Source organism: Bactrocera tryoni, chromosome 4 (genome assembly GCF_016617805.1).
Source record: "Bactrocera tryoni isolate S06 chromosome 4, CSIRO_BtryS06_freeze2, whole genome shotgun sequence".
NCBI lineage: Eukaryota > Metazoa > Arthropoda > Insecta > Diptera > Tephritidae > Bactrocera > Bactrocera tryoni.
The window spans coordinates 58,760,091-58,784,179 of record NC_052502.1 but is presented as its reverse complement, the minus strand read 5'-3'; the positions used below and the strand labels follow the sequence as shown (position 1 = coordinate 58,784,179).

Here is a 24,089-nt window from a genome sequence, read left to right as displayed (position 1 = left end):
TATAGGAGCAGTCGTGAAAATTGGACAATGAGGATGGCACTGTCCACCTTTAGATGAAATTATTTTCTCAGGATGTGGTGTGTGTGTTATAAAAACATTCCTCTCATATACTGTAAAAATGGGCGTTATTGGGCCCTACTTCTAATATAGAAAACTTTTAAGTTCCAAATGATTCTTTCACTTTGCAATATACAAATCAAAGATCAATGAAGTAAACGGAATAAACAATTACCAAATAATAAAAAAAATCAAAATAATTCCTTTGAGCTATTTCAACTTACTTGTCCCAAAAATTGTCGAAATTGGATTATAGCTTGTCCCAAAAATTGGTAAAATCGAGTCAAAACTTCCTTAGTTTCCAATATAAATATTTTCGAACTTTCAGTTGACTATATGCCCCACAGTGGTGCCGCTTCATACAAGCCGCGGCAAAAAATAGAAGGAATCGAGGTAGGACTTCGAAATTTGTCACACATCTCTCATATTGCCATATTAGATGAAAAAAAAATTTGTTAAAATCCGCCCACAACCACGCCCACCTCCCATATAACACAAAAATCAAAAATCATCGTACAATAACAAAAAACATCATATTAAAAAAAATCTTGAAAAAGAAAGTATACATTTGATGATGTAAATCACATCTATAACATTGGTTTTAATAAATAAAAACTTTACAATTGATATTTTATGGTTAACTTTTGAGTTTTAACCTTTGCAATATTCATCACATTTTTCTGGGTAACTTTGCGTTAATACTTTGTTGGACTTTGTTGGACTTTGAAGCTCTCCCAACAAAAAACCGTTGAATATATCAAGCCCAAGTATTCGGATAATGTTATTTGATTAGTTCTTAGCTTGAATTGAAAAGGTGGTACAAATTTGGAATTATAAAAAAAAAAATCCTTTTTTTCCGCTCTGACACCACTGTGTGCCGCATCTATATGTCAATCTATTCTGTTTCTTAATAAAACTCAGGGTCTCTATCTCTTTGGTAATAATATGTCGTAATATCAAAACTGGATAAAATCGGCATATACAATTTTTTTTACCAATTTTACGAAGAAATTCATACTTTCTGTGGGCTTAACACATAGTATATCTCATTCGAGTCAACAAGGTTGATCATACTATTAATATTTTGGGCATGTAAAATGTTGTAATTAAACTAAGAATATCTACAATATAAGTTTATACTATACCAAAATTTAATGATAATCGCTTTCTTCGAATAATGCATATTGAATTGTTGAAATATAAAGGTTTTAAACACCTTTAAGTATTTCCGCGCGATCTTTTCAATTAAATATGGTTTCAAATTAAATAGTTAAACACAATTTTTTTTATAGAACCTTCTTCTTTATATAACAAAACTAAGCTTTAAGAAATTATAAGTTCAAAATATGTATTAATCTACTTGATATACTATGTATGTATACGTTTCCTCAGTTTGCACCCAGATTTTTCACGGTTCAAATTCATTAAAGTAATGTTCTTAACGGCTGTTGCCTTAACTCCATTATAGCACGAATATGTTTTTATTTACGAAATTAGTGCCACTAAGTGTGCCTAGAAATTCACAAAAAGGAGCACTCCAAAATAAATCCTAGTTGCCCGCAATTAAGCAATATACATAAGTGTGTATTTGTGCATGCATGTTTTATATGCAAATACTGCTATCGGCACCAGCAGTCAACTGCTCACTTTACTCAAATATTTCAAAATTTTATTTATGCATGTTGGAAATAATAATACACGTACACAGCTAAAAACGCCAACATCAAGCCAGTCTACCTGATATTTATGCCCTGAACAGGGTATATTAAGTTTCTCACGAAGTTTGTAACACTCAGAAGGAAGCGTCGAAGACCCTATAAAGTATATATGTATATAAATGATCAGTATGTTGAGCTGAGTCGATTTACCCATGTCCGTCTGTCTGTCTGTTTATATACGAAGTAGTCCCTACTCTTCCCTCCTCTAAGACAACAATGTAATCTCCGAAGAAATTGTTCAACATACAGCTGCCATACAAACGGAATGATCGGAATCAAATGCTTGTATGGGAAACTTCCTCATTTGACGACATATCTTCACGAAATTTTGTATGAGTTATTGTTCAAAGAAATAATGTAATATAGGAAGAAATTGTTCGGATCGGCTTACTATAGCATATAGCTGCCATACAAACCGAACGATCGGAATCAAGGGCTTGTATGGGAAACTTTCGCATTTGACGTGATATCTTCACGAAATTTTACATGAATTATGCTTAAGGCAACAATATAATCTCCGAAAAAATTGTTCAGATCGAATTACTATAGCATATAGCTTCCATACAAACGGTACACATAGTTACTAAAAGAAATGCACCTGTGAAGGGTATATTAGCTTCGGTGCAGCCAAAGTTAACGTTTTTTCTTGTTTTATCATACAAACAAACGCAAAATTTCCGCAGTCACGCCAAAATTTTAATACTTCAACGCCATTTGCTCTGTAGCAAAAATATGCCGTGCAAATATACATTTATATATACAATATATGAATATTTTATTTTAAATATAAAATATAGTAGCGCCAACATAGCTCTGCACCTGTGCACCGCAAGTAAGGGAAGGTTATGATCGGCCGCAACTGGGGATAAAATTGGCTCATAATTTGGTTAGAATTAAAGTCATGATGTCTTTATTGGTATTCAGTATTCCTTATTTTGTTTTTTTCTTTTTGGAAACTAATACTCATAATTTGTTTATCGAGAGAAAGCTGCGGACCGATTTCACTCTAACTTAGTACCAAATCAGAATGTTATGTAGGATACATTTTCGATATCTATTATCAGTCTTTAGTTGTCTATTACAAAGTCAAATAAACTTAGATGACGTAATATAAGAAGATGTTTTGGTTGGGTTCCAACTTTCACTGTGAAATCACTATCAAAATATTATATGACTGATTTTATTTATAGTGGTCAAGTAGCATATGACATGGGAAGTATAAATTCGAACCAACACACAATCGAAAATTGATTCACTTGGCTTGTTTTGATATAATAACCAACACTAAATCTGTCTCAATTATTTTAAGGAGTTAACTGTACTCTTAGATTAACAAAACTAATATACTATTTTCGTCATGTTGCGAGAGTATGAGAATACATACAAACTAGCATAACAAAAACATATATAGTATTACTGCATTTTCATATATTAAATACAGCAACCATACGCTCCCTTTATCCCTTTTACTATTTAACTAACATAGTTATATTTTTACTAACATAGTTATATTTTTACTAACATATAGCACAGGTCACACGTAGGTGTGTTTAGGGTCAAAGTAAACCCTACAACGTGGCATGTAGGCATAACACAAGCGCTCTGAACAATTTTATTTGCACTTACACCTTTTTAGCTCGCCTTGCTGGTCAAAGTTCGTAAATGAATAATTGGCTAGGCACTGACCCTTTGGTAGCCCCTCTAGTTAGTCAGTTGGCAGCGACATAAACCACTTGATTGTACACTCCTTACATACACCCACTTTTAGCGTACATACTACATAAGTGCACGGTTAAGATTTTTTTTATGTTCTGGCCTGTACTCCACTTAAACACTATTTACTCATATTTTCCGCTAAAAACTATTTTTCCTTTTTTTACGCTCATGTTACTTTGTGTCGTTCTCAACTTGCGTATAATTTTTTTTGGTTTTGCTTTTTTTTTATTAGCTCGACTTTTGACTTTATTTTTTTGTGCATTTTTTTCTTTTTAATAGCCTCGGCGCCGGTGATGGAGAAAGCACCGCAAAATGTAACCGCATTGGATGGCAAGGACGCAACCATTTGGTGCCGAGCAGTTGGTGCACCAAATCCCAACATCACATGGATTTACAACGGTAAGTCGATGGCAGCTGAGAATGCGATTACACAATTACACGCATCCATAAGCCTTTATGTATGGTTATTTGTAGTAAATGTGTTTATATGTATATATGTAAGTATGAACGAAGACCGAATATAACGCTGAGGTAACACGCAACCACACGCGCATAAAAGTATCTCAGCACTTAGGTTAATAACTCGGAAGAGGCATGTACGCAATATTTTTTTGGATATTCATGTATGCTCCCAATAGGAATTTTTGATACGCATTTCAGAATGTTCATATATCTAAGAGGATTATTCCATTCATATCTATACTGATTATTACGAAGTTTGCGGGTAAATAGTATACAAAGAAATCTGCAGTGATAATTGAAATAAGCCACTATCTATATTCCACCAATAGAAATAAATATAAAGCTCATTAAAGAAGTGAGTAAGGAACGCCAATAATATACCCCGTTCAGAAAGAGCACAGGAAGAAGTAACACCAGAAAAGCTTCGTAAATATATGAAGTTATGACTGCAAAATTAAGCGAGTTGATCAGTTCATAGTTTTATAAATAAAAAGCTTTGCGTGCGATCACTCGCCAAGGCAACACTCTGGCTCATCGGCCGATACTTACTTAACCTGTTTCCCCTTGTCTAGTTCAAAAAGTGGCTCACTGGAATAGGAATTCACTTAAATGAAGAGCTCTAGATGGGGAAACAAAAGTATGTTTTGAAGTCATAGAAGCTTCCCACTATTGGCCGATATCGAATTGTTATTTTTGGGAATCATTACAACAAATTCATTACTCTAAATGGAGATAGTCTCCATTCATAGTCGAAAATTAAAACCTTTTTTTTTCATTCACAAAACCTTCTTTCTTTGAGAGAACAAGGACCATATGTATGCTATTAGAGGGCTTTATTCCCGATTGGGTACATTTGTTTTTGTATACATAAATTTCGTTGGAAGTTAAATGTTATTTCATCCATTGAAGTGAAGTGTCGAAAGTTTTCAGAACTTTTGCTGGTAGCATTAGAAGTGCAACACTCAGACGCTCATTAGACGAAAATGTCTATCTTCACATGAATAAACAAAGTTTGGTGGTATTTCACGCGGCATACCGACATATACATATGTATGTGTGTATGCTGTCATGATTCTTTTAATAGCGTCATGTTTTTGCTCAGAGGTAGGCAAGACCAACTTTTCCATTAGAAAAGTGGAAGATTAAAAAAAACATGTAAACAAAAACGTTAAAAGTTGGTATCATTGAAGGCAACATATGCGAATTTTTATAATTAAATGGTCTTTGTGCAATATATTTGCTTCGCCCCATTAGTCGAGAAAACCTGTTGAAAATCATACACCACCAAAATCATATGTTCTGTGCTAAATGTTTACAATTAGTAGAAGAAGAGAAAACCTGTGGGATTTTATATGGAATTTTCATTGTCAAAACCCCTCTCTAATAAAAGATTTAATTTTTCTCTGTGTCCCAAAAATAACCGAACTTTATATTTAAATCATACATTTTTCAGCATTAAAAATATACAAGATACAACCTCTTTCAAACGCACACAACTTCATAATAGAACTTAAAAGATGACAGATGTGAAAGTTACAGTCATTTCCATAAAATAAAAACTTTTTTATAAAAAGAAAATGTGAAATTTTACGATATTATTGAAAAAACTCGCTGAGGCAAACGAATTGATGAAAAAAATTTGTAGTGAGGATTTTATCAATCGTACTCAAGTCTATAAGTGGATTACACAATTTTGAAATCATGAGTATTTAAGGTCGTTCAGAAGCTAGTAGTGGTGATGAATTAATGGAAAAACTCCACGAAATTATTGATATGGATGCAAATCTTAGTACGAGAATGTTGTCCGAGGGATTAATAAGAGTAAAAATACTATTTAGAGAATATTATCCGAATATTTAGGTAAAAAAGTTCTTGTTCCACTAACTTTTTTCTGAAATTTTGTTCCACTAAAAAAGTAAACGTGTTTCTGATAAAAAAGCAGTATTCTCTCATTAACCGCCCTCCGCATTCACTAATTTATAACCATGTGCCTATTTTCTATTTACAAAGCACAAAGTTCATTCTAAGGTGATATTCTAGCTGCCCTAACAGAGGAGCTGAAGAATATTTCTATAAGGGGTTACATGAATTTCCTTGGGTAAAAAATAGGCTTTTTTCAATAAATTTTTTTCTCATATAAAAAATTAAATATTTTATTCGAATTTTTTATTGTTACAAACCTACACTACTAACAAAGAAATTCAGAAATTTTTGGAAAAAAATATTTTAAGCTCGACCATTTCGACGCCATTTTCGGTGACCGCTCGGAAAGAAGATGCGCCCGCGTTGGAAAGACAACCTTTCACAGTATCATCTAAACTGAAAAAATAAATGTTTCAGTTAAAATCTTAACTTAGAACTTGGACGAAGGAAAAGAAGTGAAAATTTCGCAACATTTTTTTTGAAATAGTTGTCATTGAAAAAAAAACCTTCCTTCAAGTCTTTAAGAATTGTATTTCAAAGACCTGTGTAAAATTTCCTGAAGATCGGTTGAGTAGTGCTCGAGAAATCTTGCCAACCGACTTAAAAAACACAGTTTCGAGAAAAACACGTTTAAAGTCGGGGCACTTAGCCTAGCTAGTCTCGAGCACACAAGTTCTCAAGGCTGTATCTCCGAAACTATTACTTGGATCGGAAAATTTAGGACAATATTCTAGAGGTGTAAAATTTAATAAGATAATGAAAACATAAATTTTTTTAAACCCCGTAAATCCATGTAGCCCCACATATGACGTAAAACAAAAAACTTAACTTCGGATGCACATAGCTAGAGTACCCTTCACAAATAAAAAGGTTTCCATACAGGTACTTTATTTTGATCGGTCGGTTTGAACGGCAACTTTTTGTAATAGTAATCCGATCTGAAAAACATATTGAGTTATTTCAGCGAAGACTTAGGCAACCATACCAAAACTTCGTCAAATATAAAAATGTTTATACAAGAACTTGATATTGATCGAACAGATTGTGTGACAGCTATAGGCTGTAGATGTCCGATATCGGCGGTTCCGATATATGAACGGTTTCTTGAGGAGAAAAGACGTGTTCAAAATTCCAGAGTGATATTTTAAAAACTGAACGACTAGTTCGCCTATATACAAAGCAATGGACATGGTTTAAAACACTCAGCTGGTGATGCTGTACATTTATATACTACATATATATATATTTTATAAGGTCTCCGACGTTTCCTTCTGGGGGGCACATAACTCACCGTGATAATGGTATAAAAATATATGCATGCGCTGGTTGATCGTTCCAAACGTCGTATTGAGTCTATAGTTAATATTTTTCTAAGATAATATAATGTGTATTTTATTCTAAATCAAAAAATGTCGCTTATTTTTAAGACACACTTGTATTTTTAGATAGAATTAAACTAATTTTGTTAATGTTTATAAGTTCTAAAAATTGCCTTTATTTAATATATTACTTACTTTTTACCATAACAATTACCATTAAAATCCATTAAAATATTTAAGAGAACGCGTGATAATTAAATTGTAGTATCCTTTTCAACGCCTTTGCCATTTAATTTAATTGCTGTACGTATATATATACATATATACTAATTGTGTGGCAAGTCATAAATTGTTGCACGTGGCAATGCGCGAGCTTCATGCGAATTCCGCTGTTGTTATAAACGTCTACAGCTAAAATAATTGTACATATTTCAAAAACATAATTATTTAATAATGCACGCTTGAATTTTAATGAGTACTAATGCTAATGAAATGTTTGTTTTTGTTTTTGTTTTCCTTTTCTAATTTTGTGTACCCATGCGACTAACTACAACCAACCAACCAAACCAACCAAACAACCAACTGACCATTTAAAATGCTAAAACACCGTTATTGCCGCTAACAACCAACTACGATCACAATCAAAATGTGGCAACGTGTACTTTAAAATGCTAAAATGTGCTGCTAAAATCCTTTTTACCGCAAAACCAACGCATTAATTTCGCCCACACAAACGAAAACATAAAACCAAAAACCACAATAACACCAACAATTGCCTGCACATCCAAACTAAAATTTGCTCACAATACCTGCTGTCCGTGTCGCCTCGATCTGCTGAAATGTACGCATCCTGCCCGTCCTGCTGACACAACGGCGGTGCTCGCACACATTTCGGCTGCCGTGTGTATGTCGGGTTTTGGCAAAATGGTAACCACTGCAAAAATAACGGTTATAATGACACAATTCCACGCTTCCCGCTGCACTTCTTCATCCGCCGTCCAAACCGTATCATTCGCATTTTGAATATTAAATTCGTTCGTGAAATCGTGATTATGATCATCATGGTTGCCCGTGCATCTGCCTCCCCTCGAGAGATGTTTAATTGGGTTTTGATATGTTGAAACGTATGCGTTGGGCTGCTGGTGCTGGTGTGTTCGCGATATTTTGACTATGGCATGCGGCAACAACAATATCAAACATTGGAAAATATTTTCAACCGGAAATGCGCCATTTGTGTTGTTTGCACTTCATCCGACGCCTGCAATAAACGTTCATCACGCGCATCATATTATTTACCTCAACGTTGCATGTTATATGCATTTCATTTGTGTTGGACAATAACAAAAATTGTTATGATAACAACAGAAACACAACTTGTTGAAATATCCAGTCGCATACAAATACTCGAATCAGGTGATTTATTAATGTCAAATGTGCGCGAAACGGACGCTGGCCTCTATACGTGTGTGCGCTCGAATGAGGCGGGCAGCGTCAATGGTGAGGCCTATCTCAGCGTTTTAGGTAAGTCTAACATGTGTATATTTGCTTGTTGTAGCTACTGCTTTTATAATTGCCTCTCTGTGATGCGACATCAGCATGCGCGCAAATTGCGAATTATTTGGATATCAGTTGTACGAGTATAAATTGGCTATAACCTATTAAGCTAATCCTATAACCATACCATGCATTCGGCTAATAATTTTTATTGCTAAGTTTTGGCTGGTATTCAAATAAACTTGCGTGCCCTGTACCAGCAACGAGTAGACCAATTGAATGTTATGATATAAATTTCTTAGAATATTTAAATACATCGTAAATAGAACTCAGAACTCCTAGAACTATACCTCAAAATAATAACCTGTACGCGATAAAATACATAATATACTGAATATCCACAAAGTATAATAAGTAAGGAAGGTCTAAGTTCGAGTGTAACGGAACATTTTATACTATCGCAATTTTCAAATTAAAAAACCTCACAGTTTGGCCAATATAAATCGTGATTATAAGGTACGTAGGTAAGTCAAGCGGATGTTTAAAAATCCGAGCAATAAGTATGTGGAGACTAGGGAAAGTATTGCTCAAATGTTATCCATTTATTTTATTATAAAGAGATTATATTGAACAATAAATGCGGAATAAAATTAAGTCAAAAAGAAAATTTCTATACAGGACATGTGGAGGCTAAGGGAAGTATTGACCCCATTTTACCCATTTGTGTCGAAGTCAAATCTTGATTCCACAGATGAACCAATATATGCGGTAAAAAAGCCATATGCACTGGGGTTCACATATTTGGTGTGTAGGTTTTTAAAAAGTTATAGTCCAATTTCGACAATTTTTGGGAATTAGATGGAATACATTGAAGGTAATGTATGGGCAAATGTATTTTGTGATTAATTTCAGTTTGATTTGATTACTTTTAAGAGATCGTCTCAGTATGGCCCTGCGAAAAATCACTGATCTTCGCGATTTTTTTTTATGTCCAAATTGGAACTAGAAATCTTCAAAACTCTTCCTTTAAGAGTAGAAACCGTTTTGAAAAACACCATTCTGAGAAAACGCGTTTAAAGATTGAAGTCGCTATGTTCCCCACTATATTGCCTTTCTACAAGAAACGCTGTAGCCGCCGTAACAATTTGAATTTTGATTTCAAAATGTAAAAGGATCTTTACTACAGTGTAGTGTACCAGTGACATACCGTAACAACATTCATTTATTTTAGAAAAGTGCTCGATAGCTACACTAGGCAGAAAAAGTCTGCGTACATGGTACCAACCAAACTAACTCAATGAAAAAAAGGCTTTTAAGTACTTTTTATAAAATTAAGTTAATTTTGTTGTCAATAAAGGATATTAAAAGTGTAATTTTATGAAAGCAAAAGTGAATAATTTTCCAACAATAACAATAATAACAACAAAACGTACAGGCTACTAGAAAATCCATTGGATAAAGTCTGCGTACAAGGTACATAAGTCGACTAAAGATATTCTGTTTCGGAGTTGCTCTTAAAATTTAATAGGAAGTTGGGTATCCCCTAAGTTTTAAAACTTCTGCCAGTCGACAAGCTTTGAGGTTTCTGTCGATGAGATTTTAGCCCATACCTCGTGCAGTACATCCTTGAGCATAGCTTTTGAGGTAATTGTGCGTTGGCGGATTTTTCGTTCCAGTGAATCCCACAAGTGCTCTATGGGATTCAAATCTGGCGATTGTGGTGGCGTGCGAAGCTGCTTGGTCACGTTATAGAGTAACCAAAGCTTAACTACGTCTGCGGTATGCTTCGGGTCGTTATCGTGTTGGAAATAGTAGTCACTTCTTAGACCCAATTCTTCTGCGCTTTGCTTCAAATTTCTTTTTAAAATATCGAGGTAAGCATATCTGTCCATAGTGGATTCTATAAATTCCAGTCGGCCTACACCATTACCAGCCATGCACCCCCATATCATTGCTCCTCCACCACCATGCTTCACAGTTGGCATCAAGTTTTCCTTATCAAGTGCCGTGCCCGCCATACAATTTTACGCCAAAAGAAAATAAGATATAAGCATGTACGAAGACTTTTTCTGCCTAGTCTATATACAACTGCACAAAGGTTAAATGAGGTGTACGAGTACATTACGACTTTTAGGATATTATGAGCTCGCCCTTGAGGGAGCCCTAAACATATTAAGCGAGCCTAATACCGCAGCTGTTCGAAAAGGGGTGAAATATCCCTAAGCTCCCTCTTCTTGTAACTGCAGAATAATCAAGAAGCAGCTAGATGCCATCAGGTATTAATATGCAGTAATTAGTCAGCTTGTGCCTTAAGTTGTCTCTGGGAATGGTAACTTTTGTAGCCTGTAAAGATCTCTTTTCAAATCTTCTTTCCAAAGATATTCTTTGATGATTCCATCTGCTCGGTAACAGTTACTTCCTTTACCAGATGGCCAGCCAACCATATTAAAAACTAAAAACTCCTTCATATTCAAAACCATAAATTTTTACTTCAAAAATTAACAACAATAGAAAACTACCATAAAAAGTCGAACTAAATGTTCAAATTGTTAAATTAATATTTCGTGTATATGAATCAATTTTAACTTTCGGTTTTCAAAAATATATATATTACATAAATATATAAAGCAAAAACTATACTTATAACCACATATATGTACTACATACTGCACTCTCTCTTATGTTCTGATAAATGTACGCGAAAGTAGATACGTATGTATCTCACTAACGTTATTGCTTCTGCCATCTACTCCAAATACTGCCTTCGATGCCACTTGCCAGACAGGCGGCAAATCAAATTTGCACAAACTCTATTAAAATTTCATAACATCAAGCCATTGGCGAAATTCCTTCTGCATGCTCCTTATTTGAAAAACGCAAATACTCGTAGCACCAGAAATATTTCAACTTATCTCTAGTGTAATATGTTCCAACAAGAACCTGTAGAATTACACTCCTTCCGCCTTCGGCAATACAACTACACTACGCACTTTCGAATCACTGCGCCTACAGCGATAGTTGGAAAATACATACCAAAATGTAGATATGTATATGTACTATATGTATATATAAGCGTTTAGAAAGACAATCAAATAACCTAAACTCCGCTTTTATGAAAAATGGCGCATAGCGGATAACACTGACAGTTACTGGAATGTGTTTTGGAGGCACAACAAACAGGAAAATGCCATGAATGGCAATTCAATTTCCTCCCAACAGCAACCGTTTTTGCGTTTACTATAGAGTTTACGTGCGCAAAGAAATAGCTTACAAAACTTTTCTAATACTTATTTCTTTTTTTCTTTTCATTTTTTTTATGTTTATTGGACACTACACTTTTGTTTGTGCACAGTTCGTACGCAAATCATTCAGCCTCCGGTTGACACCACCGTACTGCTGGGTCTCAATGCGACACTGCAATGTAAAGTCTCTAGTGATCCAACAGTGCCATATAATGTCGACTGGTATCGTGAAGGTCATCCGACTGCTATCAGTAACTCACAACGAATCGGCGTTCAATCGGACGGCACACTCGAAATACAAGCGGTGCGAGCCTCCGATGTGGGCACATATCAATGTGTGGTGACCTCGCCAGGCGGCAATGAGACTCGTTCGGCGCGTTTAAGTGTCATCGAATTACCGTTTCCACCGAGTAATGTGAAAGTGGCGCGCCTCGATGCGCCCAACCAACGGACTATCAACATTTCATGGACGCCAGGCTTTGATGGTAACAGTCCAATACTAAAGTTCATAGTACAGCGACGGGAAGTTTCCGAACTAGGTAAATGTGTAAACTTAAAAAATTATAGTTATTAAATATATGTATAAAGCTATAAATTTTAATATACGTATATGTGTGTACGTATATGGTATTAAGTATTGGGGTTGTAAGCAAGGTGTTGGGTTAGTTCATGCAAGCACACTCATATGTAATGTGTATACATATGTATTTGTATTTTTCGCCGATTTCATATATATGAAATCTGTAAATAATTATTATTCTGTTTCTGTTTACAATTTTCGCAAATATTTAAATACAAATAAGTGATGCTCATATATATGTATATCGTCACCTGAAATGCAAAATAACGTATCATCAAAAAATTCGAAATTGAATGTCTTATTGATTACGCTTCACTACTTCAAATTACATACATAATATTACATATGTTCAACATTTTCTGGTTCTACGATCAAATATGAACTAGCTTTAACCAATACTAAAATTTTGTTTCACTCATGTTCCATTTTATTTCGTGTTTCATTCATGCCTCTGTAAATTTCGGAAAATGTTGTTACGTTATTTTGCATTTCAGGTGACGATATGTATATTCAAACTACATACATTTGTATGTTGATTTAATTTTCTTCGTTATAATTCAAACGAGGTATTTTTAATACAAATAGAAAAATATAAAAATATGTATTTTTGCCTGAGTAATCTTGTTGCCATTAAAGTTATTTAATATTAAACTTGATTTGTCAAAAATAAAACGCCGCCATGTCAAACAAACAGTAAGCGACAGTTTGGCCATAGAATTCCAACATCGATATTCGGTTTCAAGCGTAAGACTCAGCCACAAATCAAATTGAAAAAAATATTATAAGGATGCAGGGTCAGGTTTCACATGTCTATCATACGAAAATATATCAGTAAAGACACAAATTATATATTATCCGCATAATTATGTTCACGACAAAGTATAATAACTCCATAGTAAAAATATAGTAATGAAAAGTTTCCGCTTACAAAAAGCAAAAAGTATCAAATTTATACCAACTTTTTGGGAAGTGGGTTTGGAAGGGAGTATTATTATGTTAATACATCAGCACTTTCTCCATGACGATCCAGTAGTATATAGAAGATATGTAAATTAGGTTATAACTATTTGATTTTTTTTCATGAAAAATTTAAGATCATATACATATACATGCATAAGAGCACTGCACAATATACAAGGTCTGTCGCAAAAGAAGCAGAACTTTTTAAATATAACTGTTTCTGGTGGCGCCACCTATTGGTGGGTATATGAAATAAAAAGTTTGATCTCTTGTTGACATTTCGTAAAAATTTTAAGACAATTGGATAACTACAATCGATGTTATCGATCAAAAAGTGACAGCAGCTTTTGGTCATCGGTCGTAAAATGCAAAGAGCAAATATTAAATTTTGTTTTAAACTTGGGAAAACGTTTACTGAAACATTTCAAATGATGAAAAAAGTTTATGGTGATCAGTGCCTATCCCGTAGTAATGTGCGTGAGTGGTTTAAGCGATTCCAAGAAGGTCGTGAGGACCTCTGTGACGATCAGAAGTCGGTCGTCTTCAGATGTCAAAAATATAGACAATGCTGATTTGTTTTTACGATTCCGAGGGTATTGTACACCGAGAGTTCGTCCCACCTGGCCAAACGATTAATGCTGTGTTTTACCTTGGTGTTATGAAGCGTCTTTTGTCACGCATTCGTCGTGCTCGACCACAATACCGTGAGACAGGGTCCTGGCGCCTGTTGCACGATAATGAGCCGTGTCATCGGTCGACGCTGGTCACTGATTTTTTGACAAAAAACTCCATATTAACCATTAATCACTCACCCTACTCACCTGATCTGGCACCCTGTAATTTTTACTTATTTGGAAAACTTCATTTGCCCATGAAAGGACACTGGTTTCAGAACATTTCAGCTATCCAAAAGGCGACGACCGATACTCTCAAGATCATTCCGAAAAATTACCTTAAACACTCATTTGAAATGTTAATTGACCGGGCTAAACGCTGTATCGAAGCACAAGGAAACTACTTTGAATAAAAAAATATAACTTTTGAAAAACATTAATTTTTTGTTGTTTTTTCTAACAGTCCTCTTTCTTTTGCGACAGACCTTGTATTGCATCAGATTTTCATTTATTCATTTATTCATAAACAAATATTATTTTTAAGGCATAACATTACCATATTTATATTTTCACTTCACTTAATATTGATTTATGTTATTTTTATAAATATATATTTTAAGTGAGCGACAAAAAAATAGGCTGAAGATCAAATTTGATCCGGACTGGTCCCTTTAAGCTGCTGTTACAAGCCTATTCAATATACATATATTTTTATTCTCATGTTAGTGTGAAATTTGATCGAAATATTCAGCATAAAGTCTGCTAAATTAACGAAAATTGTTATAGTATATATGTAGGAACTTGTGAAATTCATGGACTATGCTTATCGGAAATTTTAAATTCTTTTATAAGCCTGATAAAAGCTAGGAATCTTATATATTCTAGCTATCATATCATACCATTTTTCTTCTTCTTTATTGGCGTAGAAATCGCTTACTCGCCGAATAGGCTGTTTTGCTCTTTTCATTGGAGGTGACCCAAGCTAAGCGCAGAACCCTGGGAAGGAATTGTTCGCCTTCTACTGCTATTACCAAAAAGAAATGCTGTCAGAGTTTCATTGAGATGTCGCACTGATTCACCGATATGCTATATTTGTTGTTTGAAAATGATGTTTGAAAATCTTTATATTAGTTATATAGGGGCTAGGGAGATTATTAACCTCATTTTACCCAGACATAAAAGCACATTATTATTAAGAGAAAATTCTGTTTTACAGATTGTCCGATATTGGCGGTAGAAAGTCGGTCATAATACGTGTCATGTAGATCCATATATTCTGGTTATGGTCCGTTTTCCATCATTTTCTGATGGGATACAGCACTCCAGATATCCAACAAAGTTGACTGTATGGATCGAGTAGACACTGAGGTATAGGATTTCACCAAAAGATGGTCCCATTTTCCAAGTTTTACACTTACCCCTATGATACCTTTAAGCGCCGTCTCGCAATTGTTTGCTTTTGCAATACCAATCTCTCTACCCAAAATTCTTCTCGTCTCGTCATCATGATATTTTATACATATGTATGTATATATACATAGGTATAATTCTTTAATAGTTTATTAGTTTAGGTGATGCAAACCACAGTTAGGGGAACAAAACCATTGTACTCACATCTAAACTTAAAACTTCAAGTGAGCATTTTGCAAAAGTTAAATTCGTTTATTCCCTTGTTAAAAATAAAAAAGTGCAGACATAGGATTGAAGTCAACAAAAGTATATAATTTTTCACATATCAAAACATAAACATAGAAACATACATACTCACATCATACGATCACAAATTGTGTTGAAAATATGAAATTACTTCCATGATATGCCCCAAATTTTCGTTATTGGTTTAGAGACTGAAAATTAAAAAAAACTTATTTAAGGCAATGCTACACATTCTTGCCCTAAAAGTTCATGTAAAGTAGTAAACATAGCATTTCAGAAATGTTGTTCTGAGAGAAAAATTTCATTTCGCCACAATTGGTAATTTGGTGCTTAATTTTCGTTAGAATTTTTTGAAAATACTCGTACATATTTAAGTATGTGTGACAGCAGCCAACCAACAAGTGCAGTATGCATTTCTACTTGTATAGCACACCAAAACCAGAAATATACAAAATTTTCACAAATCAAAATTTCGTTTTTTCTTTCTTCTCTTTCTTTTTTGCACAAACAAAATATTATGTATTCACACTGAACACTCACACGCATACTCTGGCACGGCTACTCACGCCAATATACTCAAACTCATATTCTAAAATCAACAACAAAATCAACTCTGGGTGTACACTGAACTATTGACTACGCGCGCCTGGCTAAACATGATTTTCAACATAAATATGTCTACTATATACCATATTTACAAATATCTTATTTACATCCTTTCCTTCCCCCATGCTTTCCATAAATATATCAACTTTAAATTTGTTTTAATTTGCAACTCGAATACGAATTTTTGCAATCGTTTCCGAACCAATACCATTTTTTTGCAATTACCTTTATATTTCCATATATATTATTTGTACTGTGGTGATTGGTTTGATTTAAATTTTTATGAAATTTTTTTATTATTTCTTCTCTAAAACTGCACTAATACATTTCGATATACACACCGCTATCGTTTCAATTACTTTTTTCAACCTTATTTCTTCTCTTATATGCTATCCTTTACTTTCCTGCTCTATATAACTATTTTCTTTTCTCCCAAACCTCACATTTTATCTCTCACTCTATCTCGTCTTCAAATCATTAACAATCACAGAAAAATTCGTAGGTCCAGTTCCAGAACCTTTACTCAACTGGGTGACGGAACTGAGCAACGTCTCGGCGGATCAACGTTGGACGCTATTGAAGAACCTCAAAGCCGCTACGGTATATCAATTTCGTGTGAGTGCCGTAAATCGTGTTGGTGAGGGCTCTCCATCAGAGCCCAGTAATATAGTGGAATTGCCACAGGAAGGTAAGCGATAAAAAAAATTTAGTTGGAAAATTATTTAATCAAGTATATAAATCATTTTAAATTTATGGATTTTCATTATCTATTTTTTTCACTTTTAATTAAACTCACTTCTCGAAATAGTTACATGTAATTTTTAAAATGTTACACAAAAGATAAAAAAATCAATATAGTGAAAATTTTGTTTACCAATAAAGGCGAAAACGTTTTTATCGGTTTAAGAATCTAAGGGATTGTGCTTGAGGTTTAATTTTGAATTTTGTAATCAATTTCATTGGAAAAAATAACGAATTTAAGGCTGCTCAATGTCTGGTTACCAGCATTTCTGTCCAGTTAATATAGTGGTCCACTTAGTATAGCGTCCATTTAATAGAGCTTTCACTGTATTTTTATTTATGAATGGTTTTTGCTATCCTATTTTCTATGTATGTAGGTTCGAACTGAACACAGTGTGTTAAATTTTACAAAAATCGGTTAAATAGTTTAGGATTCCATCGCGGACAAACAACGTGACACGTAATTTTTATATACATACATACAAGTATAAAAATATATTTGTCAGTAGTTATTTATTATTAATGATTTAGTCTGTCAAAAACCATTGTATTATAATGTAGGAAAATTTAAACCTTGAAGAAAGAACACAAATTTACACGACAAAAATCTTCTGAATACATCCCGTAGACACTTCTACAAATCTGGCCAGTGTAATTATATAGTGAAACAGTCAAATCGTGGTAATATTTAATGGGACCATAATCCTGTGAACTTAATATTATTGATTAATTAATTTGATTCAAAAGTTATGGAGCGAAGAAAAATCGATTATTTAGTGATTAATTATTCAACTAATAACTTGGGAACGTATTCTTTTATTAAAAACAGAGATTGAAAATCCGTAATACAAAACTATAAACACGTATTATTTTGGGGCCAAGCAAAACTTGTAAATGCAGCTCAATTGTTGGAAGAGAGTTAATTTCTTGCCTTAAAATTTTTCGACAATCGTATCTTTAAATACAATGAAATTCCAATAGTTTTCGAAATAACACGTGTAATAATTTTGGAAGACGGTATATAACCGGTTTTACAATAGGTTAAATAACACTTTATGAATTGTAATTTTTCCTGTATTCAATTGTTATAAAATAGGAATTCAGAATTCTAGTTGCCTTATATATAGAGACACCGTAGACACCTCGACGCACTTAAGCTTTATAATATTCTCTTAACTAATAATATAAAAGATTTGAAACGGAATGATTTCGAGTATTTATGTTGTTGCTTATTACCTAGTCATAATTATTTTTCAAACTGATTTTTTGCATATTGTTCTTGAAATTTAATTTGATAATTAAATTGAAAAACGTTAAAATTTGTTTATAAACAACGCTAACACAAATGTATTAACGCTATTGTATCCCTCTTTGTCGTTATGCGCCTAAAATATTCCGGCTGTGTAAAATAATTTGTAGAATTACCGCTTCACCGAGGTACATACATATTTCAAGCGCAAATATTATATTAAATTTACTTGCAGCAACTTGCTAATCTTGTATGTATTTCTCCTACCCCTTTAGCACCTTCTGGCCCGCCTGTTGGCTTTGTCGGTTCAGCGCGTTCAATGTCAGAAATAATTACCCAATGGCAGCCACCACTAGAAGAGCATCGTAATGGACAGATACTTGGTTACATATTACGTTATCGACTCTACGGTTACAACAATGTACCCTGGACCTATCAGAATATAACCAATGAAGCACAACGCACTTTCCTGATACAGGAACTTATTACTTGGAAAGATTACATCGTGCAAATTGCCGCGTACAATAATATGGGTGTTGGTGCGTATACAGAAGGTGCCAAGATCAAGACGAAGGAAGGCGTACCGGAAGCGCCGCCTACATTTGTCAAAGTCAGTGCGATTAATTCGACTTCAGTGCGCGTAAACTGGACACCACCAAATCCACAGCAAATTAATGGCATTAACCAAGGCTACAAATTACAAGCTTGGCGTACGGAAATTATCGATAGCGAACCGCGCGATATTGAGGAGCGTATGATTACAGTGCCACCAAGTTTACTTGATCCATTAGCTGAACAGACAGCAATAATGACTGGTTTGGAGAAGTTCACTGAGTACAATATTACCGTGTTGTGTTTCACTGATCCCGGTGATGGTGTTAGCAGCTATAAAATACCCGTGAAGACATTGGAAGATGTACCCGACGAGATAATGGCATTGCACTTTGACGATGTATCGGATCGTTCAGTGAAGGTACTCTGGTCACCACCAAGAAACACAAACGGCATTCTTACAGGCTACAGTGTACGATATCAAGTGAAGGATCGCCCTGATACACTTAAGGCTGTTAATCTAACAGCCGAAGATACGGAACTTACAGTCACACAGTTGCAAGCCACAACACATTATTGGTTTGAAATACGTGCTTGGACAAAAGTTGGGGCTGGGCCAGCCAAAACTGCAACTATACAATCGGGCGTGGAACCGGTTTTGCCACATCCACCAACTAATTTGGCACTTTCGAATATTGAAGCATTCTCCGTTGTACTTCAATTTACACCAGGCTTTGATGGTAATTCGTCTATCACCAAATGGAAAGTGGAGGCGCAAACTGCACGCAATATGACTTGGTTTATAGTTTGTGAAATCTCTGATCCCGATGCAGAAACTCTCACTGTTACGGGGCTCATGCCTTTCACGCAGTATCGTTTAAGGCTTAGTGCTACAAATGTGGTGGGCACATCGCAACCATCGGAATCTACTAAGGATTTCCAAACAATACAAGCGCGACCGATGCATCCACCTTTCAATGTAACTGTACGTGCCATGAGTGCAACACAATTGCGTGTGCGTTGGATTCCTTTGCAGCAAACCGAGTGGTTCGGAAATCCTCGCGGCTATAATATAACTTACAGGCAGCTGGAGAGCGATACGCGAGTGCCGACAAAGAGCGTAATGATCGAGGATCACACTGCGAATTCACATGTGTTGGAAGGGCTGGAAGAGTGGACAGTTTACGATGTGGTGATGAGCGCTTGTAATGACGTTGGATGTTCAAAGTGAGTTATATTTTTTAAATTAATGCACAAATTTTTTTTATAAGATAGTGTAATATGTATATATACATATACATATACATATGTATATATTTTTATTTAACTTTTACTATTTTCGACTCAGGCACAGTACTGTAGCTACAGAGCGTACACGTGAAGCTGTACCATCATATGGGCCACTTGACGTGCAGGCTAACGCCACTTCTTCCACAACTATTGTCGTACGCTGGGGTGAAGTGCCGAAACAACATCGAAATGGACAAATTGATGGCTTTAAAGTCTTCTACGCTGCTACCAACCGTGGTGGTCAAGTATTGCATAAAACTATATCCAACAATGCATCCTTCACCACTACGCTTACTGAACTTAAAAAATTTGTCGTCTATCACATACAAGTTCTCGCTTTTACCCGTCTCGGAGATGGTGCCTTAAGTACACCACCAGTACGCGTGCAAACTTTTGAAGATACTCCCGGGGCGCCATCAAACGTTAGTTTTCCAGACGTGTCCTTTTCAACTGCACGCATTATATGGGATGTGCCTGATGATCCAAATGGAGAGATACTTGCATATCAAGTTACATATTCTCTTAATGGGAGCGCCAACTTAAATTATAGTCGTGAATTTCCACCATCAGATCGTACATATAGAGCAACACAGCTACTCGCCGAGCGATATTACATATTTAGCGTGACAGCACAAACTCGTCTGGGTTGGGGAAAAACCGCTTCAGCACTTGTCTATACAACGAATAATCGCGAACGACCTCAACCGCCTTCGATGCCACAGATTTCACGTAGTCAAGTACAGGCTCACCAAATAACATTCAGTTGGACCCCTGGCCGGGATGGCTTTGCGCCGCTACGTTACTACACCGTACAAATGCGTGAAAATGATGGTCCTTGGTCGCTCCTACCAGAACGTGTCGATCCGGCACTCACCTCTTACACGGCTACAAACTTAAAACCATATACCACGTACCAATTCCGCATACAAGCCACCAATGATTTGGGGCCATCCGCTTTCAGCCGGGAGAGCATCGTTGTGCGCACATTGCCAGCTGCGCCATCATCAGGCATAGGTGGTCTTAAAGTAGTGCCTATTACAACCACATCAGTGCGCGTGCAGTGGAATGCTTTGGAGACCGCAATGTGGAATGGCGATGCAGCCACCGGTGGATACCGCATTTTGTACCAACAATTGGCTGATTTTCCAACAGCGCTACAAGCTACACCTAAGACGGATGTTATGGGCATCAATGTGAATAACGTGGTACTCTCAGATCTGCAACAGGATCGTAATTATGAAATTGTTGTGCTGCCCTTCAACTCTCAAGGTCCCGGCCCGGCATCACCCCCAGTTGCTGTATACGTTGGTGAAGCTGTGCCGACCGGTGAGCCACGTGCCGTGGATGCTGCACCCATTTCTAGTACAGAAGTGCGTTTACGCTGGAAACCGCCAAAGCAAAGCATGCAAAATGGTGATCTTTTAGGTTACAAAATATTCTATCTAGTTATTGACTCACCGCAAAAACTAGAAGAGGGACGTAAATGGGAAGAAGAGATTGAAGTGGTATCAGCAACAGCGACTTCGCATAGTTTAGTGTTCTTAGACAAATTCACAGAATATCGTATACAACTACTGGCCTTCAATCCGGCTGGTGACGGACCGCGGTCGGCGCCAATTTCTGTAAAAACCTTACAAGGGCTCCCGAGTGCACCCCTCAACTTACGTTTCGAAGAGATTACAATGCAAAGCTTAAAAGTATCTTGGGATCCACCACGGTTTCCTAATGGTGAAATACTAGGCTATCTAGTTACCTATGAGACCACTGAGGAGAACGAAAGTAGGTTTTTAAAAATTTAAATAAAAATTTCTTACACCAATACTTTGAACCACTGTTCACAGAATTCAGCAAACAAGTAAAGCAAAAAGTGTCCGGCACATCCTTAAAGGTACAAAATCTTGAAGAGGAGGTCACTTACACCTTTACAGTGCGTGCACAGACAATCGAATATGGTCCGGCTATTAGCGAAAATGTCACCACAGGTCCACAGGAGGGTTCACCGGTAGCGCCACGGGATTTGATACTTACGAAAACATTGAGTAGCGTAGAAATGCATTGGATTAATGGACCATCAGGGCGTGGCCCAATACTAGGTTATTACATAGAAGCGAAAAAACGAGGTAAGCGGATTTTTATTCCATATCAGAATATTTAAACTTTTTTACAAACTAGTGCTGAGAGGAGTAAATCTTATATATAAAATATAATACCTTAAAGCTCGCATATAAACCATATTTCTATAAAAAAAGAAATTCTCTTCGAGTCATCAAAAGAGGGTATATCTACGTAGGTTTATAATTTGATATGAGGTGTCCAATATCAAGTAATTTGACTTTAAAGTCCTAATGATGATTTATAAATAAAACCATTTATGTTTAAAAAGCTTATGATAATGGAAAGAGAAAAAGGTGAAACTGTCTTTAATTTTCATTAAAAACAAAAAATGTTAACTTCGTTTATTCCGGTTCGAGAATAACCTTCACAAATAACAAGGTTTCATTATGTATGGAACTCGATTTCTTTTGAATGGCCACCACGGACACGCTTGCAAAAGCTCACACGCTGAACCCAATTTTCGACGGTTTTGAAGCATAAATCTGCCGATACTGCAATGTCATGTTCGATATACTATGTACGTACGAAGTTCATCAATCATCGGTGGTTTGTTGGCATAGACCATAGACTTGACGTAGTTGTGGCTTGTGGCGCCGTCCTATTGGAACTACATATTGTTCATGTCCATATCATCCAATTCCGGTCAAAAATATTTGGTTATCATTGAGCGGTAGCGATTCTCATTCACAGCACCTTGTTGGTCTTGATCATCAAGGAAGAAATACGGCCAAATGACTCCACCGGCCCAGAAACCGTAATTTTTTCGGGATGCAATGGAGACTCATGGAGTATTTTTTGCATATTTTGCTTATTGACGAAGCCATTCAGCCAGAAATGAGCCTCACCGCTAAAGATGATTTTTCGATGAGAATCCGGATCATTTTCAAATTGTGCTCAGCCCAATTCACAAACATACAATGATTCTGTTGGTCAAGCGGCTTCAGTTCTTTGATCTTATAAGGATGTAAGCTAAGATCTTTTCGCAAAATTCGCCACAACGAAGTCACAGAGATGCCCAAGGCTTGAGAACGACTGTGAGAGACTAATTTGGGTTTTCCCAAATTAATGCACTATTAGCAGCAATATTCTCGATACTCCGGGCACTTCTTTGTCTTACTGTCACGGGAACATTTTTTACTGTGCCTGTGGATTCAGATTATTCTTCTAAACGCTTAATTGTTGATCTGACAGGACGATTATGACGACCATAAATTGGACGTAGCGCTCTTTAAGTTGAGGCCACTGACTCCGAATTTCGGTAGAAAATTTTTGTAATTTCAACTCTTTGTTGGATCGTATATTTTCCGGACGTTGTGCCGCTGCCTTAGACAATAATCCATGCCAAATTTTGTGAAGATATCTTGTCAAAGAAAATTATTCAACAAGAACATGATTTTGATCTATACAATTTATTTGGATATTACAGCGTTCCTTTGGAAAATAATAATCCATGCAACGTTTCGGTGATTCCGATAAATTAGTAGCTTCTTGTAGAAAGAAGAAAGTGTCCAAAATTTCAGATCGAAAATTGAGGCGCTAATTCACGTAGTTCTCTCTCCGTGGAGAAGAAGTTTTCGTCTAGGTGTTACAAACTTAAAAAACTCTGTTCAGGGTATACAAAATACCAAAATAAGCGTAAATGCCACCGCTTAATAATAAAATGTATTTCAAGCAATAGCCACCAATCTTTTACTCTGGCTTGTATAAAAGTAAACTATGTAGTATTATTCAATAATAAACTTGATATAAAACATTTGCTAAATTCACACTTAATATATATACATATGTATATATT

General features: G+C 35.6%; 1 protein-coding gene across 11 annotated transcripts in view; it reads left to right on the top strand.

The window, feature by feature from the left end:
* Positions 1–24,089, top strand: part of LOC120776118 (protein sidekick) — a 123,280-nt gene that overhangs the window by 94,579 nt on the left and 4,612 nt on the right. For 5 of the 11 annotated variants that reach the window (XM_040106638.1, XM_040106633.1, XM_040106630.1 and 2 more), the window contains 8 exons: positions 3,771–3,890; positions 8,561–8,716; positions 12,042–12,470; positions 16,838–17,035; positions 18,508–18,525; positions 18,613–20,116; positions 20,238–21,958; positions 22,021–22,299. In XM_040106638.1, the coding sequence (XP_039962572.1) occupies positions 3,771–3,890; positions 8,561–8,716; positions 12,042–12,470; positions 16,838–17,035; positions 18,508–18,525; positions 18,613–20,116; positions 20,238–21,958; positions 22,021–22,299 (4,425 nt within the window). The remainder of the gene's footprint in view (positions 1–3,770; positions 3,891–8,560; positions 8,717–12,041; positions 12,471–16,837; positions 17,036–18,507; positions 18,526–18,612; positions 20,117–20,237; positions 21,959–22,020; positions 22,300–24,089) is intronic. The other 6 variants (XM_040106641.1, XM_040106635.1, XM_040106634.1 and 3 more) reach the window with 2 other exon arrangements.